Source organism: Thermobia domestica, chromosome 1, assembly GCF_964235325.1.
Source record: "Thermobia domestica chromosome 1, izTheDome1.hap1.1, whole genome shotgun sequence".
NCBI lineage: Eukaryota > Metazoa > Arthropoda > Insecta > Zygentoma > Lepismatidae > Thermobia > Thermobia domestica.
The window spans coordinates 129888267-129909708 of NC_137454.1; the positions used below are offsets into that span (position 1 = coordinate 129888267).

Below are 21442 nucleotides of genomic sequence, written 5' to 3' on the forward strand. Positions count from 1 at the left end.
CGCCTCAATTACTGCCTGAATATCTTCAATGTGTTGGTTTTCCGGCACGTGGTGCGTCTTTGAATGTTTTGTTACCGTCCTTAAACTTGTTAAACCACCGCATGCACGACACCCATCACCAAAGGCCTGGCATATCTTCCGCCCCGTTGCAGCGGCATTTGACACCAGTTTGAACTCGCACAGCATACACGCCCTTATGACGCTCTATAAGTATAGTATGAAACTTGTATGTCGGTGGAGGATCTTACCCCCCCCCCTCTCCAGGGAAATATGAAATGACGCTCCTGCAAATATATGTTGAATGTTTGTAATTTCATTTCAACTTAACTAATTTCATTTTAGAAAATATGGAAATATTTGGTTTTATCTGTATACGTTTTTATCTTAAAAAAAAAAAAAAAAATGCTGAGACAAGTTGAAGCTGAAATATACTGCTTGCAGTTTTAATGACAAGAATTGCAGATTGGTGAATCTTATGTGATATGATACACACAAAAATTTAGCAGAAAATCTAACCTTTTATTCTATTCGTAGAAGAAAAAAATCCTCTTGATCTACCTAATTTCCCGGCTATCTATTACCCTCCCCCCTTTTGATTTTCTTTAATTCAAACATTTACCTTTGTTTATAACTAAACGATGTAAATATTCCTGTGCTATGATAACTAAAGTCCCGTTATGTTGATATCCGTGCAAGTTGGTGTGGAACACCAGTTTCGCTTATCAGCTCCTTTTAGTTTTCTTGTTACTGACTACGGCCGACTTCAATCACAACTAGCAATGGTCGAAAGTACATGATAGGAGAAACGAAAGAAAATAACAACTAGGGAAAAGAAAGAGAAGAGTAGAATGGTCGAAAGAAAGAAAACAGAACGCAGTTCTTACATTAAATAAAATTTGACAAATACAGTATCATTTCTGAACAAAGAGCATAAGAACTGTTACTGACTACGGCCGACTTCAATCACAACTAGCAATGGTCGAAAGTACATGATAGGAGAAACGAAAGAAAATAACAACTAGGGAAAAGAAAGAGAAGAGTAGAATGGTCGAAAGAAAGAAAACAGAACGCAGTTCTTACATTAAATAAAATTTGACAAATACAGTATCATTTCTGAACAAAGAGCATAAGAATATGGAAAGTCAATTAAATCCTTAGAAATGGTAAGAACAATTATTGTTGTAGATACATGGAACGCGAAAAACTAACAAATTTATATCGGGGAGGCCTTGAGCCCGATAGCCCCCTAAGATGCCACTGGGACAGGGGCAATTTCCTGGTAGTAAAAGTTTCTTTTGTAATCCGTTGAGAAATTAACACTCAGTCTGCAAGAGTACCCCCCTAGTATAAGTATATTTTAGGCACATCCTAATTTTCCCCCACCTCCAAGTACTTCAATTCCCACACTGGGCTATCCTATATTGATTTAAACTGAAAGCAATTTCTAAAAAGGCATTACAATGCAATTTTAAGGCTTAATTTTTACAAAAAGTTTCGAGGGGTATTGCTGGACCTCGTGTACTCAGGGGGGAGGCTTTAATATTTGTATATTCTATGCTGTTACTATGTTGATGTGTATCAAGTTCAAAATAAAGAAGAATAGCACTCTATTTCAATAATTAAAAACCATGTTTTCATTAACTTTTATGTTTTAACTACAAAAGCCATTCACTTTAAACAATTGTCATAATACAACTTTTTTCATCTTACATTATGATCTTACGTTCCATATTTAAATCTAGGAGTATAGAATAAACTCTGGTGGTTTTTCATAACACCCTGGGAGGAGTGGCGCCTGGGAAATTCCCGCCCCGGGGCGCTTACAACCCGCGTGGCGGTCCTTTCCTAAGGTTCGTGAGTCGTTCTTGTCCTGTTAAGTTTCTGAGGTAATTTTTTAATGATCTTTAGTTTGCTAAAACTCCTTTCCTTGCGTTAAATATTTGCCAGTTTTGCGCCCCCCCCCAATCCGGCGCTCAGGGTACAAGCCCCGTTTGTCCCCCCTTCTCTATTTACGTCACTGGATGCTCCTCGCACTTGGTAACCAACCACAGAAAAAGTTGAAGATTTTCTGGCAAACGTCGAACAAGACCGGCATGTAAGCAGTTATGATGTAGCCAATGATCCGAAGATCGATCACCAAGCAGTGTTAAAAAAAAATGGTGAAAACTTGCTACAAAAAGAAGCTCCACGTTTGGGTGGCACATGATTTCAATATTAAAAAAAAAAAAAAAAAAAAAAGATTAAATTTCTATCTGCGAACCTCTACTCAATCTCTATGAATTACTATCTATCTATATATATAAAAGAGAACGCACAAATCCTTTGTTCCCTCATCACGCTAATACGGCTGAACCAATTTCTTTCATTTTTGGGGGGTTATTAGGATTTGGACCCTAGATGGTTTTTATCATATCACTTTAATTTTTAATTACCAGTGTCTTGAGATAATTGACCATTCAAGTGTCCATAACGTACAAATCCTTTGTTAGTTCATCATAGGTAAAAATAAACGTATTTATATGCAACCCGCATGACCGTGTCACTCGGCGGGTTAACATAAATGACAGGCGATATAATGTTAACATTTACTGCAATCTACTATGGTTTTTATCATATCACTTGAAAGCGAAAAAGTAAAAATTATCTAAGTAACAAAGTTTATTGCGTTCCGGGGTGACCGCAGCGAAGCGGGGCGGGTTAACATAAATGACAGGCGATATAATGTTAACATTTACTGCAATATTCTATGGTTTTTATCATATCACTTGAAAGCGAAAAAGTAAAAATTATCTAAGTAACAACGTTTATTGCGTTCCGGGGTGACCGCAGCGAAGCGGGGTGAACGCTGCTAGTCAGAAATATAATGAAATCGAGGTATTTTGAAGCGGGCGGTTGATCACGAGTGATGAAAAGTGGGTAACTTACGACAACAATGTACGAAAGAGATCATGGTCGAAGCGATGAAAAACTCCTGGCAAAGCGTACACTGATGCTCAGAAAGGTTTTACGGTACGTTCGGTGGAATTGCATTCTTGACACACGTATTTCTCTCTTAATGAAGTTCAAGTTTTCCAGAACAGAAGAAATATATGCAATCGTTAGATATTTATTTTCATATTAACAATCGAGTAAAGAATGGTTTAGCAATAATAAAATTCTCTATTAATCACGAAATAAACTCAGGCTAGTTTATTTCGTGATTAATAGAGAATTTTATAATTGCTAGTTTACATTTATCATTATTATTATCCAATAGCTGGAGCTTAAGATTGATTGTTTCCCTAGTTTTTTAAACACTACAAAATATCAAATGCTTTTTGTAAGTAACACCGATAACGGTGAAGAAGACAAGACGAGACCAGATTATATTACGTAGACACCACATTTATAATACGAGGCGTATCCGTAAAATAAGATCTCCATTTGTTTTCCACATAAAAAAAAAAAAACACGTTTATTGGCAATAAATGTTACATCGATGGAAAGGTTGGACTTTCAGCTATTTTTTGACGTAATCACCGCTGCAATCGATGCACTTTTGCATGCGTTGTGGCACTTTCCGTATACCCTTGTCATCGAACTCTCCCGCCACGTTGCACAGGTACTACTCGAACTCTTTTTTTTTTTTCAACCCGTCGTCTGTATGCCTTCAACTCAGGAAACAGACGAAAATCACTAGGTACTAAGTCTGGACTGTAGGGGGATGGGAAGGATGCCCCATCCGAATCGGGCCAGTAGATCGGTTGTTGCACGGGTAGTATGGGGACGAGCATTGTCGTAATGAAAACACATTTGTCAGCATTCCCCTCCTTCGGTATTTAATATCACGACCTAGTTTTTTTCAGTCTCACAATAGCGATGAGCGTTTATTGTTTTGCCAGTAGGCACAAACTCGCACCACAATACACCTTTTCTGTCCCAGAACACACTGGCCATCACTTTGCCGACAGACACCGTTTGTTTAAAATTTCGCGGTTTCGGCGAATTCGAATGCCACCACTGACGCGACTTTTCCTTAGTTTCAGGTGCCGTATAGTGCACCCAGGTTTCGTCGCCCGTGACAATTGACTCCAAGAATTACTCACTCTGTTTTGTATAGCGCTCCAGGAATCCGCGGGCCGCTTCTATCCATAAAATAAGGTCTTGTAATTGTAACTACAACTGATAAAGCATTGCTTGTTAAACTTTTGCAATTGTTTCGGCCGTAACCGAAGGCCGACCAGAACTGTGTTCATCATGGATGTCTGTACGTTCTCCTTGAACTCTCTCACCCACTTTCGCACGTTTTTCACGTCCATACACTGTAGCCCATACACTTCGCATAACTGACGATGAATGTCAATCGGGCTAGTGCCCTTGGCTCTCAAAAAACAGATCACTGCACGCAACTCGAACCTGACGGAGAAGCGAGAGGGAGCTCCATCGCGAATGACTGCCCATTCCAAACTGAGCGTCGCAGCGGACTCTATTTAGTGGTGATGTTAAAAGCGGGAGCCAAGCTACATGTCAGTGCACTGTTGCCAGATCTCGTGTCAAAGTGTTCCTCACCGCTCCAGCGCCTTGGAGACTTTACTTTACGGATACGCCTCGTATTTTAATTCCCAAAATTACTTGTCCATGTACAAATGTTATACGTATTTTTACACATGATCTCCGAGTAGACACATGAAGGATACATTGAATTTTAACTTGTGGGGAAAAATTAATATACAAAAACAAACATTTCTGAGCGTTTAGGTCTTTTTAATCCGATCTTGGGCTATCTATGGTAAATGCAAGAGCAGGGAAACATGTTACGGAAATCAATTCAGACAGTATTCAAGGAAATAGCAATTATTATTTGGAAGATTTATTATGATAACTGTTATCTGTGTACTTTGGAATGGTTTAGATATAAAATAAAACGTAGTATTTTTATACTATCCATTTGTTAAGATATTGCATTAGTGTTAGTAGTAGAGTCACATTAGAGTTTAATCTTGAAGTAATTTATATAAAGATGAAATTTTCTGTGGTTGTTTATTAGGTCGATCCAGGGCCGGCGCTAGCAGTTTTGCCGCCCTGGGCAGTACTTCCACATGCCGCCCCTTTAATCCGTAAACCTTATTTTGACAGAAGACGTTGAAGTGTCACGAAAAAGTAAGATGTTCCATTTAAAAACATGTATGAAATAGAAAAGTAAACAAAATATTGAACTACCTCTCTCCAATGCTTACGTAATATTTAATGACTCCATACATGACACAATATTCAGTATGTTCTATTTCGCTGTATATCTGCGATATACAGCAGTGCATACAGAAAATAAAATAAAAAATGCTTTAGTCACGACTAAGAATTTTAATTTTTAAGCTTATTTTGCATCAAAAGGTGTTTCCAATAGAATATGGAGCATGAAGATAATACAGTGTCAGATATTACGGCAAAACTAAGTGATTAGCCTAAGTCTTATAATGTACTAAAACACAATATACAAAATTTAACATACCTTAATTCAAAGAAACTTTTCTTGTTTTGATACGAGCAAATTCCTTTATCACATTCGTGTAGTCCAATGTTTCAGCCAATTCGTATTCTATTGATATCGCTAGACCACTTAAGCATGTTTCAGACATGGAAGAACGTAGATAGTTTTTAATAAGCTTCAGTTTCGTAACACTTTTCTTCATTTGCCACTGTTACCGGTAAGATTAACAACATTCTAAGTGCAACACTGACATTGTGAGTAAAGTCATGTTCCGTAATTAATTTTAAAGTCTCTTTTGGTGAACTTTTACGCTTAATTATATCTGCTAACACTTTCAGTTCGTCTTTCAAATCACTGGGGTTAATATCTTTCGATTCTGTGTGTGTTAGAATGCTGGCAAGTTTAGTACGCTTTCAGACAATAGTTCAGGTGACATATAGGGGAACGTGGGGCATAATGGGGAAGCTAAGATATTTGCTTTTCTAAATTAATAACCAATATCTCAATTGCAGTAATCTTTTTTATGGTAGACACGTTGAAGATTTATTGTAATATTTCAACCAGCAAACCGTTTCAAAAATATTGTTTTGGACCTGTTTGCTTAGCTTATTCCAAAAATGGCTCTTATCCCCATTATGCCCCCTACGTGGGGCAAAATGGAACATTGGATTTCAGTCAACCCCATTATGCCCCTACCCCATACTGCCCCGTACACTATTACATCTATAATATAAAGCTCTAATATAGACTTATCATTATAAAACAACAATATATGATTATTATGGCGTAGTAAAAAGTAATCCACTATTTTGCCAATAGATGGCTTCAGTGATCCATATCTCGCGTTGTATAAGTCCGATCGGGTTCACCGAGATGGCGTTCAAACGATGAGATTGCGTACTACAAACACTGTTCAGATAGTTGTGATGAGTTGACTCAGTGTTGTGTAAGCACGAGTTAAAATGGACACTAGCAAAGAGAAAATACGCTATATTTTACAGTTTCTCTTCGATAAAGGTGAAAACGCAATCCAGGTGGCTGCAAATGTGAATAGTGTTTATGGTCCTGATACTGTACCAGCCAATCAGGCGCAAGTTTGGTTTCGTCGATTCCGTTCCGGTAATTTTGACGTCAAAGATGCACCCCGCACTGGAAGGCCAAGTGTCGAAAATTTCGATAAAATCATGGACATTGTCGCGTCCGACCGTCATGTAAGCACTGTGTCGATTGCCCAAGAGCTAAACATTGCACAAAAAACCGTGTGGAGCCATATGCATAAGGCTGGATACAAAAGGAAGATTGATGTATGGGTGCCCCTCGAGTTAACGCAAAGAAACCTCATGGACCGAATTTCCATCTGCGAATTGCTGCTGAATCGCAACAAAATCGACCCATTTCTGAAGCGGTTGGTGACTTGCGATGAAAAGTGGATCACTTACGACGTCACGCGAAAACGGTCGTGGTCGAAGCGCGATGACCCGGCGCAAACGGTGCCCAAGCCAGGATTGTCGGTCAGGAAGGTTTTGCTGTGTATTTGGTGGGATTGGCAGGGAACTATCTACTATGAGCTGCTCCCCTACAGCCAAACCCTTAACTCGGAACTGCACAGTCAACAATTGGATCGTCTGAAGGCAGCAATCCCCCAGAAGCGGCCAGATTTGGCCAATAGGAGAGGAATTGTGTTCCACCAGGACAACGCCAGGCCACACACATCAATAGTGACTTCCAGAAGCTCCGGGAGCTTGGTTGGGAGGTTCTTATGCATCCACCTTATAGTCCGGACCTGGCACCCAGTGATTACCATCTGTTCCTGTCCTTGGCGAACACGTTTGCTGGTGAAAAAGTCGCTTCAAGAGAGGCTTGTGAAAATCGACTGTCTCATTTTTTTTTGCCACTAGGGACAAGGGCTTCTATGAGAAAGGCATCATAATATTACCTTCCAAATGGCAACACGTTATCAAACAAAACGGCGCATATATGACCTAAATCGGATCATTCTAATTATGGCGAGTCAAGCCTTCAATGCCATGCCAAAATAATTACTTTTTACTAAACCACAACACAACTTGAATTTTATGAAATATTTATTAGACTCAATAATCAAATATAACAAAAGATGAGTACTCTTTTTTTAAAAAAATGCTGATAATTACTTCAAAAAATATAAGGTACATTCTGAATTAGGCATTATTAAGAAAAATTTAAAAAAATGTTATTATTGGGAATTGTACTACAAAGTTAACGCAGATTACATCGAATTATTGTCAGTTAAAACTTAATATTTCCTGACATCAAATCAACATAAACAAATTTTGAAATTGAGCTTGAGAAACTTAAACAAAACTGCGTATTCGAACCTTATACAGTATATAAATTTACACGAGGAAATCAAAAACAGACAAGTATACAGTACAACTATTAAATCTGAAGTAGATGTGAAACATTGGTAGAATCATGCTTTTTCTAACAGAATTTACAATAGTATTCAATTTCATCGTTATCGCTAACAACCCCGTCACACGAATTGCTGGTCCACTGATGACATCTCGTGCATGAAATCCAGCCCTCATTCGATTTGGACCAAAGGTTGCCACAATGAAGACAAGCTGCGTCATCGTCTTCTTCATCGGACGAGCTTGATGACTCTTTAACTAGTTTCCTTTTTCGACCATTCTTTGGTAGGCGTTCGTTTGAGGTTGGTTGCGCTACAGTACGTTTTTTTTTCTAAACACCTTTGATTGTTTGGAATTTACCTGAGCTAATTGAAGTTCCTTCTTGTACGGAGATGCAGTTAATATGACTGTTTTACCCCTTTTACGGTTTGTACGTTTTATCACTTGCTTAATTTTTGGAATAGCTATTATGTTTCAAGGCGAAGCAGAAGGAAAAGTTGATGGAGTTTATTCTTTGTAAGAGCATCCTGGAATTTTTGCGTCAATCGAAGATTCAGATGTATTCGACTGTACGCTTTGTGCGTGTGGTTTGAAGAGGGATTTGCTAGGTGCAGTTAGTGTAGGTATTTCATTTCTTACTGACTCAGTGACGTTTAGGCCTATGTCTGTTGCATCTGCAGGTAGAAAGTTCATCTGTAAACACGTTCACGTCCAAAGGGCAAATCCGAGTTTTCTTGAAGGCGTTAATTGCGTTCAGCATTCATGCTGCTTGCAAAAATGCAGGGCCAAAGAGTTGAGAGATGACTTGGAGCGTAACAACTTTTGGGTAATTGGTTCTAATCCATTTTGTAACCTCATCTTCATAGAACTTGCTGAGTGGCCTCATAAAGCCGACGTCAAGGGGTTGAAGTCGGTGGGAGCAATGAGGAGGCAGACAAAGCAAAACTACTCCATTTTCTCTTGCCATGTCAATTAAGTCCAAGTTTTCAGTGTGGGCGCTATGACCATCCAGAAGAAGAAGAACTGGTTTACTTGTTGACGCTCCTGAAAACATTAGGAATTTCTTGAACCATTTGAGAAGATTAATCCATCCAGTAGCACTAACTTCTGCCCATGATCCAGGTGAAAGGCCCATCTCAAATTCCTGCTTTATCCTTGCTCTAGGATAAATCATCATAGGTGGCATGTAAGCTCCAGCAGCTGAACAACAAATTACTGCAGTAACCGTTTCTCCTCTCTCTGTTGAAGTTACAGCTCCAACTTGACGTTTCCCTTTTTCTGCGATAACCCTTGTATGTTCTTTAGGATTAACGTTTATTCCGGTTTTATCTACATTATAAATATTTTCTGCAGAGAGATTATGTTCGTCAATGACTCCAGCCAGAAGCTCAAAAAACTTGGAAACAGCTACCTTGTTGAAACCCATTGCGCGAGCTCCCGATGTAGATTCTGGTTTACGAAGTGTTATTTCAGGGTGACGCTTAATAAATCCTCTTAACCAGTCAATTCCAGCCTTTTTGATTCTTTGTTGAAAGGGAATTGTTGAATTTGGTTTCTTTCTGCCAATTGAAATGCTAATTCTCTCAGTTCATTGCCAGTTAGACCAGAAATTCGCCTGTCTATTTTCACTAAATTATCTACTAACTCGCACTCCTGTTCATAGGTAAACACAAGCTTGAAATGTTCCAATTGTTTCTGGAAAGATTCAGGGTTTTCTCGTTCCTTGTTACAACGCCAATCCAGCGTAGTCTGGGGAACGTTGAACTGCCGGGAACCTTTATAATATCCCATTTCACCACGTATTACACTTTCGATGGCCGCCTTCATCTTTTCTTCCTCCCAACTTTGCCTCCTTGATTTCCTTTTATATGTGCGAAGCATCCTAAAATGACAGCAAACAAGAGCTTATGCAATCCCAGCATTAACAAGAAATGTTTCGGGCTGGATAGTAAACTACACAATCGATACTTTTACGGGGCATAATGGTGTAATGGAGCAAAATGGGGTGAATGCAATACCGTTTTGCCCCAGATGAGTTGTAGTGTTAAATCAAGGAGTATCTCTGTTATAATCTACAATCCGTAAACCTCAAAAACACACAACAAACACAGAAGAAATATTCTTTCAACATATCAATAGTTTAAAAGTGTGCAATAAATAACTTGCCTTACCTTGACAAAAAAAAAAAAAAAATAAAATAAAATCTTAATGGTAATATGCCACAGCACGAAAACAAAGAACTGACACACAGCACTGTTCCTTTTCAACTGATAAGAACGCTACTCAAGCGCGACAGCCCTTCGTCCTTGAGAATTTTGTTTAGGTACTTATCGCTAGATTGCAGTAAATTACAGTTCGAAAAATACCGATACCCCGTTATGGCCCCCATCCCCGTTATGCCCCACGTTCCCCTATTTAAGATTACGTATATTGTAAAGAAAATCGAAATACTCGCTGTGATGTTTAAGTTACTCAAATCTTTCTCTTAAATCACGTCTAGAACTTTGTAATTAAAATCGATTTTGTATCTTGTTTGTGGACCTTCAATATCTTCACCACCTGCCTCGCACTGAAGCTGTCTCTTCTTTCAACTTCGAGTTTACATTGTATTACTTATCTGTGGATCATCCATATCTAATGCTGATGCCAACTCCATAGCATCAACTAAGTAAGACTGAAACTCTGTATAATTTCTGTTACTCTCAAAGTACTCAGATATATTTTCAAGACAGAATATCAATGCTTTGGAGACTTTTGCTCACTATACTATGTTCATCTGGAGTAAAAAGTCATACCAGATAACGAACGAGTAAAGGAAAGGAAAGTCACAACAGCTGGTTTGCTATACACAAAGCATCGTGGGTTACCATCAGTGGCGTATTTACGATTTTGTTTCGGGGGGGGGGCTTCGCTAACCTTAGTCCTGGAAAAGTGAAAATTCTGCAAGATATTACATTTACTTAAATATAGTAAATAAAATTTCGGGGGGGCTTAAGCCCGAAAGCCCTCCTTAAATACTCCACTGGTGACCATTCTATTGTTACTTATTTGAAGTAAGGCACCATAAACTTCCCCTATTTAATATCTAAGTGGAGTCAGAGCATCAATTCGGCTCTCCCACTTTGTGGTGCTTAATGGTTTTAAAGTGAGACTGCTAATATGTTCCTTTAGTATGGTCCAACGTTGAACTGACGTAGAAGAAAGTCATAAACTGTTTTAACCATACCAAAGAAAAAATGAAATGGCGTATTTAGATGCTGTGGTTGCATCGTTAACGACAATGTTTAGCGAATGACTACTGCAAGGCACATAAAAGGCTCGGGAATTTATTTCTAAAATTCCCTTCTGAATACCTGAATGTTTGCCTTTCATATTGGAATCATTTCATATCCTTGACCCCTCATGTCTTCGATAGGAATATTCATTTCCTTTAGCTGTTTAATTATTACTTCTATCAGTACTAGTGGTGTCTGTTACCGGTACGAAACTAAGAAAGTGTTCGCAAATTTTTACAAGGCATTCTCCATTACTCTATGTAATTTATATATACAAAACAAATGATTATTGTCATATGCTCTTTACCAGAAATATCTGGTGTACAGTCTAATCTATATATTTAAAATTGAAAATCACTATGTTTGTGACTCGAAATCTCCTGAACCGCCCGACCGATCGCCATCAAATTTGTAACATGGATGAGGTTCGAGGCTTGGCTGGTTTTAGGCTATTCACTTTGATGTTAGAACTGAAGGTTGGTGGGAGGGGGAAGGGGTATAAAAATAAATAAAACTTAATAACTCCTGAACCACTCGACCGATATTGATCAAATTTTCAACATCGATGAGGTTCAGGACTGGGATCGTTTTTATGATTTAAATTTGACGGTGCAATGTAGGGGAGGAGAAGGAGGGAGAGATATATAAAAATCAATTTATATAAGACTGAAAGTGACTATTTTTGTAACTTAATAAGTCTTGAACTATCCGACCGATCTCAATCAAATTTTCAAGGTACATGAGGTACGGATCTGGAAACGTTTTTCTAATTTCACTTTAACAGTAGATCCTAGGGGAAGGGGAGGTGAGGGATTATAAATAAAAACTAATAAAACCTAATAACTTTTGAACCACCCAACCAATCTCGGTCAAATTTTCAACATATATGAGAATCAGACCTTGGGTGTTTTTCTTTATCGTTTCGCTTTGACGAGCCGGCCTAGAGGAGGAGGAGGGGGAGATACAGTATGTGTAAAAAAGTTAAAATTAAAATGACTGCCTTTGTGACTTCATCACTCTTGAACCACTCGACCGTTCTCAATCAAATTTTCAACATACGTGAGTTTAGGAGGCAGGGATTACTTTAGGATATCCATTTGGACGATGCAACGTAGGGATGGTGAGGGGGAGAGAAATTTTAAAATGATCAAAAATGACCGATATTAGTGTTGAATCCATAGTTTTCGGGGTCGATGAGAGAAACAGTGTCACTTCTGATGCTGTTTCAATCCAAGTTCAGCCCTGATAGTTGGAGAAGGGGAAGGTACAACGTAGGAGAGGGGAATAAACATTTAAAAATGATCGAAAATGACTAATATTAGTGTCGAACCAATAGTTTTAGGAGTAGCTGAGATTTACAGTGACAATTCTAATGTCGTGTGCCGCAAAACGGAGGAGGGGGAGCTATGTAGTAATAATAATAATCGAAGATGACCAATATTAGTGTTTAATCCATAGTTTTCTGAATCATTCAGATGAACAGTGACATTTCCAATCCGGTTTAAATCCAAAATTAGCCCCGCCACTTAGGGGAGGGGAGAAAGAGAGAGATAAAAATGATTGAAAATGGCTACTATCAGTGTCGAATTTTTTATAGTTTTCTGGGTCGCTTAGATGAACATTGATATTTTCGATCCCTTTTAAATTCAAATTCAACCCCGCAACTTGGGGGAAGGAGAGAAGAGATACTCAAAAATGATCGAAAATGACTAATATTAGTGTCGAATCCATGGTTTTCGGATTTGCCAAGATGATCAATGATCTTTCCGATGCTGTTTAAATCTATGCCATTAAAAACGAAAACAGCATATTTCAGGGTACTAAACGCATGAAATACGGAGTTGTGTATTTAAATTTTCATTTCAAGCCAGCGAAGCGGGTAATATATGCTAGTATTATACTATAATATTTTGCAGTTCCCAACACAGAGAGTATTTTACTTTTTATTTGTTCACTAAGAATTTGAATAATTTTATTTTCGACGTCTTTTCTTAAGTAATGGTGGTATTTATTTTGTCTTCCCATGGTTCTTTTAATATATTCGCACATGACGCAGTCAAACTTTGCAAAGAGTTCTACCAGTTTCAGTAAATTACCATTATTATTTGTGTAAAGTTTAATCTGATGTTCCGCGTAACGGTAGACATTGTTCACCAAAAAACTGTATTATTGCAACCAGTCATTCTATTACGTTCTTCCAATGTTGCATTCGGCATTTAACCTAAATGTCTCTAAATGCTGTAGGCTAGAACGGCCTTGTCTCAAGTGGGAGTGGAGCGTTAGACCATTGCTGAATAAAAAAAATAATATAAAAGACACTTTGATACTCTTATCCATCCTAGCTGAAAATCTTACGCCCCCGCAAGATAAATATTGAACGAGATACCTGTGGCTAGTAGTTTGATAATTGAAAACGAGGGGGAATGCTCAATTTCCTGACTGAGCATTTTCCTGAATGTGAGTAAAGTAAGTTCAGTTACATTCTCAGGTGAACAAAATTTTATTTTTCCATGTGGGTCTATTACGAAGCATTATATTTTGATAGTATTCTTTACTTACTCAAATTTTGCCGCCCTTGGTTGATCCCACCCCACCCCATCGTGCCGGTCCTGGGTCGATCCTCATTCAGTGAGACGCCAGCTTTAATTTCTTGGACGGGACATGTGGACGGGTAGGGACATTTGTGGGAGGCAGCATTTTTTCCCTTTGATATCGAAAACAATTATTTTATATTATTGAACCTACATTAAAATACAATATATCTTGTACAGGTTCGTAGCTACAGGAGAGGAGGCACACGGGAGCCGGTTCCCCAAAAATTAGTTGTACTTCTCAAATGGAAGATCAATACAACTTGATACATTTTACTTCCAGTTTATTAGTTTAGAAATATCATTCGTCGATCGGTGCAAAGGCTATAGATCTTACATCACGCAAAGGCTCTGGTGCAGACTCGGGTCTACAAAGCAGATATCACTTCGGGCTCGGGCCGTAAATTTTTAAATATACAACCATATTTCTCGGGCTTTTTCTGGCCTAACTTTGTAAATATACTATACAACGATATTTATGGGATCATTCTTTCTGGAGAACTTTTAAAGCACAACTGCAAAATTGAACCTCTAATTGCTGTAAATAAAAAATACACTTCTGCGCTAATTATTAAGTTTCTGTAATTCGGGCCTATTTAGGGCTCATTTGATTATCACACGAGCTCGGACCGGGCTTAGGCCTAAATGCTAAAACATATTTCGGACTCGGGTCGAGCCGCACATTATAAATTCATGGGCCGGGCCGGGCCCGGTCTTAAATTTCCGGACCGTGCAGACCTCTAGGCTGAAGTAACGGGGGAAATGGAGAGGACACAAAAGGACCAAAATATAAGTAAGAAGAACTTTTAATCTAATCTCAATATTATTCACTGGTATTTACACTAGGCATAGTTTGACTCATAAAAGGTTTTAATCTAAACTCTATGGTGTATTACATCATAACAGGACATATGCTGAATTAAATCAATATATATTTTCTTCAGTTATCCTGTCCTTCAGCTTACTAAGTTATACTGAGCATATTCAGTAAAACATATTTTTAGTCAGAGTGATCATACTACAAAACAAAATATGACATTTCACAACCACGCTTAAAACAATACTTGGATTCATGCTTGGATTAGGAGAATTTTTTGAAATCATTTTTAAATCGACACTCAACATTTGTTCCTGTATAAAGGTAATGTGATTAACATTATATTATAAATAGCTCCTGTTAAATAGTTTCATTAGAGAACGTGTGGCGCAAATAATTTAAAATTTCGATTCAAATGTACAGGTATTATAACACTTTAAAATTTCATATTTTTGAATTAAGAAATATTACTCACAATAGACAAGTGAGTTAATGTAGAAAGTTCTTAATTTGGAACGAAATAATGTTATTTAAAGAATTATCTTTCAAATTATCAAAGTATATTATTTTATGTTGTTGGTGTTTATATTGCTCCCCTAAAGTATGTGTCATTACGGGAAAAGAAAATATTAATACAGTGAAATATCTTCCGTTGATATTCAGTAGATAATATTCAGAGCAAGTTGTCAAGTGCAAAAGCTACAACCTCAAATCGCAATGCACAAGCGACGGATCTTGGGGACGGAAGACCTACTCAACCCAATCTACCAGAGTATCTCAAAAAGAAGTTCGGTGAAAAAGAACGTAGGTTCCAATGTCAGTGGTATCACACAAGGCCTTAGAAGCATTGCGCTATCATTGTGAGAAGCTTTCAAGGAACAGTCTACAAGATCAGAGCTTTACTGTGAGGAAAGTTTGCAATTGAAAGTCAGCATTAGAGTGGAGGAAAGGATTTGATAAGCATACTTCCTCCGAAAGCCACATAGAAGCAATTCTAATTTGGCACTTAAATGAAGACAGTACAGGGTAAAAGATGTTAATATAATTCTAGATATGGAACATATAGCAAGAAACAGATAACATGTTAAATGTGTAGCTGAAGTAGTGCAGCTTCTCGCAATAAATGAGGTACCATATGGTAAGGATAGAGGATATGGACTCAAAGATAGAAGGATTAAATCTTTATGCATTAAGTTCTACTGGGCTTTTTACAGCACTGTTCAAGTATACAATGGTAAAAGATTCGAAACTGAAGTTCATAGTTTTATATAAATATTCCTCAGAACGCTCAATATACGTCACGTCAAGTCAAAACGAAATAATAAGTACGTTGGCAGAGATGGTCCTGGACAAAATAAGAACGGAATATGATGAAAGTGAACCCAATTTCTTTGCTTGAAAGCATATGAAACAAATACTTCTCTGGTTTGCAAAGTTTGTCAAGTGGTCGTGAGATTTGTAAAAGAAGAAAAGGTGCATCAACATTTATTGGATCTTTTTCAATTATCGGATTTATCATCTAACGGCTTTTTTTTTTTAACTTTTCAAAGCTGGATTTTGAAAGGGACAAATAATTTGTTAATGTTATAGCGGTGCTAATGTGATGGCAGGATATAAATCGTGTCTCATATTTTAGCCTTTGCTTCCATTCTTTGCACGGTAAGAATACGTTTATATTATTCTTTGCGAAAAATTTAAACCCTTTCCCCTCTTAGAGTACGCATTGCAATCGAAGTGAGATGATAAAATCTCATGTTGGCCCAAGTGTTAAAAAAATCATTTCAAACGGTTCATCTGTTTTCCCGTGATGAAGAGAGTGACTACCTTGAAGTCATTTTTATATTTGTATTTAGAGAAAAGTAGAAATTGTCTCCCTCCTCTAGTTAAAATTGGAGTTTCCAGAAACACTGTGGTGTAATTTTCGAAAATGCAGTGGCATGTGCCCATTTGTTTTGAATAAGGAGTTTATATACCAAGTTTCAAATCCCTAATATATCTCCAATTTTAATGAATTTCGAGATATGATTACCTTATTATAACAAATGCAATCCGTAGCCTTTTTCTTCCCGTCTTTTTTCTTCTCTTCTAAGGAAGACATCAAAAATTGCACAAACATGTCTTTAATTGCTTTTAATTAACAGATTGAATACTAGTATTCATGTCCCTTACTTTAAGGGATTTCAAAATATGACCATCCTGTTCCAACAAATGTAGCTCCCATTCTTTTTTCCCATCTTTTTTTCAATTCTTCTAAGGGAAATATAAAAAGCACTGAAACACATTTTAACTTGTTTTAAATGGAAAGTCTAAACACCAAATTTAATGTCTCTAACCTTAAGAGAAATTTCAAGATATAGCCATTATAAGAACTAGCCTCCAAGTCTGCACAGCCCGGAAGTTTTAGTGTGTTGCCAACCCGGCCCGTGAATTTATAATGTGAGGCCCGACCCAAGTCCGAAATATGTTTTAGCATTTACGTTCGAGCCCGGCCCCAGCTCATGTGATAATCAAATGAGTCCGCACTTCTTTACGTCTGTTTTCTTTCCTTGCAGGGGAAATATTTTTAAAAATCGCTAAAACATGTGTCTAATTATTTTATCAAAATAGCAAGTTTTTAGCTTAAGCGGTTTTGGTTGGCCATTGGTCACTCATTCACACATGACTTCTTCATAGATAGATAGATAGATAGATATAGATATAGATATAAATATAAATATAAATATAGATATAGATATAGATATAGATATAGATATAGATATAGATATAGATATAAATATAAATATATTGTTTAAGTCAGAGCAACTCAGATGAAAAGTATACAGATGTGAAGCTCGTTACCTAGAATCGGTAATCTGCACTGGAATATTTCTTTTTCTTTTTTTTCTGGAGATCGATATATCTTGAAATTCACATATCACGTGTCATTATCCTTGTGGAAATATACATTTACTCACATTGTTAAAGCTTTCGCTGAAAATTAGAAGCATCCTAACCAATTCTGAGAAGCTGTTAACTAATAATGTTTGATTGGTGTTTAGCGTCACGTTCTGCAGCGAGGCTATCTGAGATGTGGACCTACAGCATAACGTGCGATCTGACGCCATGAGCTCCCACAAGGAATTGAATCCATGTTTTCCACTTCAAATACCCGTATGCTAACCTTATAGCCATGAGGGAGCTCAAGGAGGTCACGGTGAGACTCAAAAAACTCGGAATTAAAAAAAATAAGGTCATTCTAATATACTAGCCTTAGGGGAAACATCAAAAAAAGCTGAAATACGCCTTTAATAACATGTCTTTAATGTTCGAAGGATTTCGAGATATGACTATCTTATTATAACTATTGCTATCCCACCCTTTTTTTTCTTCCCCTTCAAAGGAAAAGATCAAACCCGCTTAAACACGCCCTTAATTATTTTAACACCCTAAAACCAAATTTCATGTCTCTGACTTTAAAAGATATGGTCATCATGTTATAACAATTTTAACCCCATCTTTTCTGCCTTTCTAGAAAAATATTTTTAAAAATCGGTGGAACACCTGTCTAATTATTGTAAATGAGAAGACCATAAACCAAATTTCATGTTTCTATCCTTCAGAGATATGGGCATTTTACTATAATAATTGCCACTTCCATATCCCCCTCCTCCTTTCAAGCAGAATTTTCAAAAATTTTCCTTATTGTTACCTTATATGACAAATCCTATACAGTGTTAAAATTTCAAGTTTCTATCTTAAGCGGTTTGACCTGGGCCTTGATCATCAGTCAGGACTTTTTTTTTTTTTTTTTTAACTGAAAGTTCGTACAAATACAAAGGACTTCAGACATTTACCATCGTGTACGTAACACTCTTTGTCCGAAGTGACCAGATTTGTGGACTTCAAAGCCACGAAGACTGCACCAGGTTAATGATTTCATTTATGCAGTTCATGTGGTTGTCCTTTTCACTATAGCACAACATTCCAATGTTACATCAAGTTTCTTCCGGGTATAGCCTCGTGAGACTTTTGTCTCTTTCCAAAAATCAATAAGAACCAGAATGAAACTCGGAGCTGAGTTTCCAAGAGCTGATCTAGTGCAACGCGATAGCTGCTCTTTAGCATTTCCCGATGAGGGGTTCCACGCTTTTTCAACAGTACAAAGGCTACCAAACTCGGTGCGTTGAAGCAGGAGGGTACTAGTTTGAAGGAGATTAGGGCGAAGAAAACGTCAGGTGAGTATATTGGTTTCCTGGGATCATGGTAGCATACTTTGTCGATAGGCCTCGTATAACTTTAAAAGTGTTGATTACATTTTAAGCAAGAATCGTGTCAGAACTGATCAATATACTGTATTGCTTGTAAAATATTGTTTCAAGTATTTGTACACGACCAAGCAAACTAATCGAATGTGTACACTTGACAATATGTGTGTCAGCTGACTAAATATTTATTCAAGAGTTTTCAGTTCATTGATCAAAGTGGGGAAGAAAACATAGTTCATAGTCATCACTACAGCACAATACAACTAACACAATATCTCAACAAAGCATCAGTGAGGGTACTTCACCTAGTGAAACCATCAGAGTTTTGAGATATCTTTAAAATTATCAAAAATATATGAAATTTCCACACTTAATAAAAGAACTAGATAATATAAAACTTCAATAACTAAGAAATATTTAAGTACTTTCGGAGATAAACATCCCGGAAAAGATAGTAGATAACATAAGCAGTCTGTTGGTGTGTGTGTGTGTGTGTGTGTGTGTGTGTGTGTGTGTTATCTTTTAACTTCGTTTTTGTTTAAAAAGTAAGATGTGATTGATGACCTGAAATAATGAAAAACCAGAACCGTCATTAATTAGTTGGTAATTGCTATGTTTATTGTGATAGTGAGTAAATTCATTCTGAATTTGCTATACCAATCTTAACCTATTGTCTTCCTGAGAACACAATAAAGAATTATTGTCTAGGATTTAACGTTATAAGTTATTAATGATATTGTAGAAGCGAGTGAAAATTTATTACTTTTAAATTATAGCATCCTACTCCTCATCAATTTCAATCCCAACTAACACGAATATTTCGTAATCTAACACCCTACTCCCATTGCAGTGTTTCCAAACTAGTTACCTATTACATATCAATATGTACCATCTAGATTTGACTCTCCCAAAAATCGATTTGGAATTTATTTCATTGTTGTGTTGTCAACGCAGGTATGATTCTCCCCTGATTGAAACATAAACACATTGTGCACCTGAGTGTTTGTGGTGTTGAATGTGGTGTATGTAACTTGTCAATTATATATTTTTGAGAAGTTTTGATGCTAAGTACTTAAGTGTAATGCTGTTTTCTTCTTTCTCTATATTTGTAACTACTTTCCGTGAAACCATGACAATAGATTACGAGAAATGCGGCAAGTAATTTACTGAAATATCCGTTTTCGTCCCTATCATATGACGACAAACTAACCGTTAAAAATTTAGGAAAGTCAATGCCTAATTTAAAATTGTGTGTTAAGTAAGTGTTCCATAATAAGGAAAGATTGCATCAATTTAACATGAACATATACTTGAAACCAGTTTGAATTTGTGTTTATATATGTATGTATGTATGTATGTATGTATTTAGTATGTATGTATGTATGTATGTATGTATGTATGTATGTATGTATGTATGTATGCATGTATATATATATATATGTGTGTGTGTGTGTGTTACTGTAATAAAATAATGTTATTTGTGCCTTTACATGTACTTTTTTTTTACGGATATGCGCTTTTTTATTGTGTACGTTTTGGCACTACCATATCATATACTTACTAGCCACCACTGGGTACAAGTTTTAGAAAAGGTGGTCAAAGAGCAAAAATTATTTTTAGAAGTAGAAGGGATACACTTCTCAGCAAAACGTCGTAGTTGATAATACTGATACAAATTAATAACATAGTGCCAAAAATTAAAATGGATATTGTAAATCTTTCAGAGTCGAGATAAAGACTTCAACAATATTATTTATGAGGGTTCATACATGTTTCCAAAACAGTACTTTTACATATACAGAAGTCACAGCACAATATTTTCAATTTACTACAGGGCCATATTTTTTACATACAGTGTCTCTGAAGCACATCTGGCAAGTACATTGCTTAGGAAAGTCTTCAGGCTCTGATGGCTCATCTGTCACCATATTGGATTGTGGTCATCATATCCGTCACCATTGCGGAATTAAAATATATTTTTCCTTTATGTAACCATAGTCCAACGGATTGTTTCTCAGACGGTTCCAAAGCACGAATCCATTTATAGCATTGCAAGTAGCTTTTTTTCAAATGTGAAGACATAGATCTTGAAGTAGAAGTCAAATCTTGAAAGTTTCATAATTCTTTAATGATGGAATTGATGAAAACGCAATTTATCCATTGTATGTACCTAAGCTTGGGCCAAGTGCACGAGCCAAAACTTCTTATACTTTCGTTTCATCTTCTCATTTAGTAGCCCTTTACCAAAATCTAACAAGATGTCTTCCGCACATGATTCTGGTGCTTTCAAAGCTGCTATTTGTAGTGTTGCAACGGGTTAAAGAATGAATAGATGGTGGTAAAGCTGTTAAAACAACAAGCAGTACTTTGCGTTCAAATGAGTGAAGTGCAATACACCACGATGATTTTCCTTCTCTAAAGGAAATCCAAAGTTCTTACAGTCCTAAACTTTTCCATTTCTGTAGTTAGTGATAGAGGGCACCAAGAAAAAACATCGGTATCAGTAGAACAATAACCACGTTGTTTACTTTGGAAATCAGTGTCATGTGAGAAATATGGGCTAGGATCCTCTCATTTGCTTCTTCACGATCAGATTTCAAAATAAGCTCATTCTGATCCATCCCCTTCTTTATAGAAACACATCTTGGCTGACAA

The 21442-nt window shown here is 37.0% G+C and overlaps 2 protein-coding genes across 2 annotated transcripts; one reads left to right on the forward strand and one right to left on the reverse strand.

The window, feature by feature from the left end:
- The first annotated feature begins 6429 nt into the window (after positions 1–6429).
- LOC145663527 (histone-lysine N-methyltransferase SETMAR-like) lies at positions 6430–7365 on the forward strand. Its single transcript, XM_081729666.1, has one exon. It carries the CDS (start codon positions 6430–6432, stop codon positions 7363–7365), a length of 936 nt encoding a protein of 311 aa, XP_081585792.1.
- Positions 7366–8620: 1255 nt separating this feature from the next.
- On the reverse strand, positions 8621–9286 carry LOC145663629 (uncharacterized). The gene has a single exon (XM_081729758.1). It carries the CDS (start codon positions 9284–9286, stop codon positions 8621–8623), a length of 666 nt encoding a protein of 221 aa, XP_081585884.1.
- Between the last annotated feature and the right edge of the window lie 12156 nt (positions 9287–21442).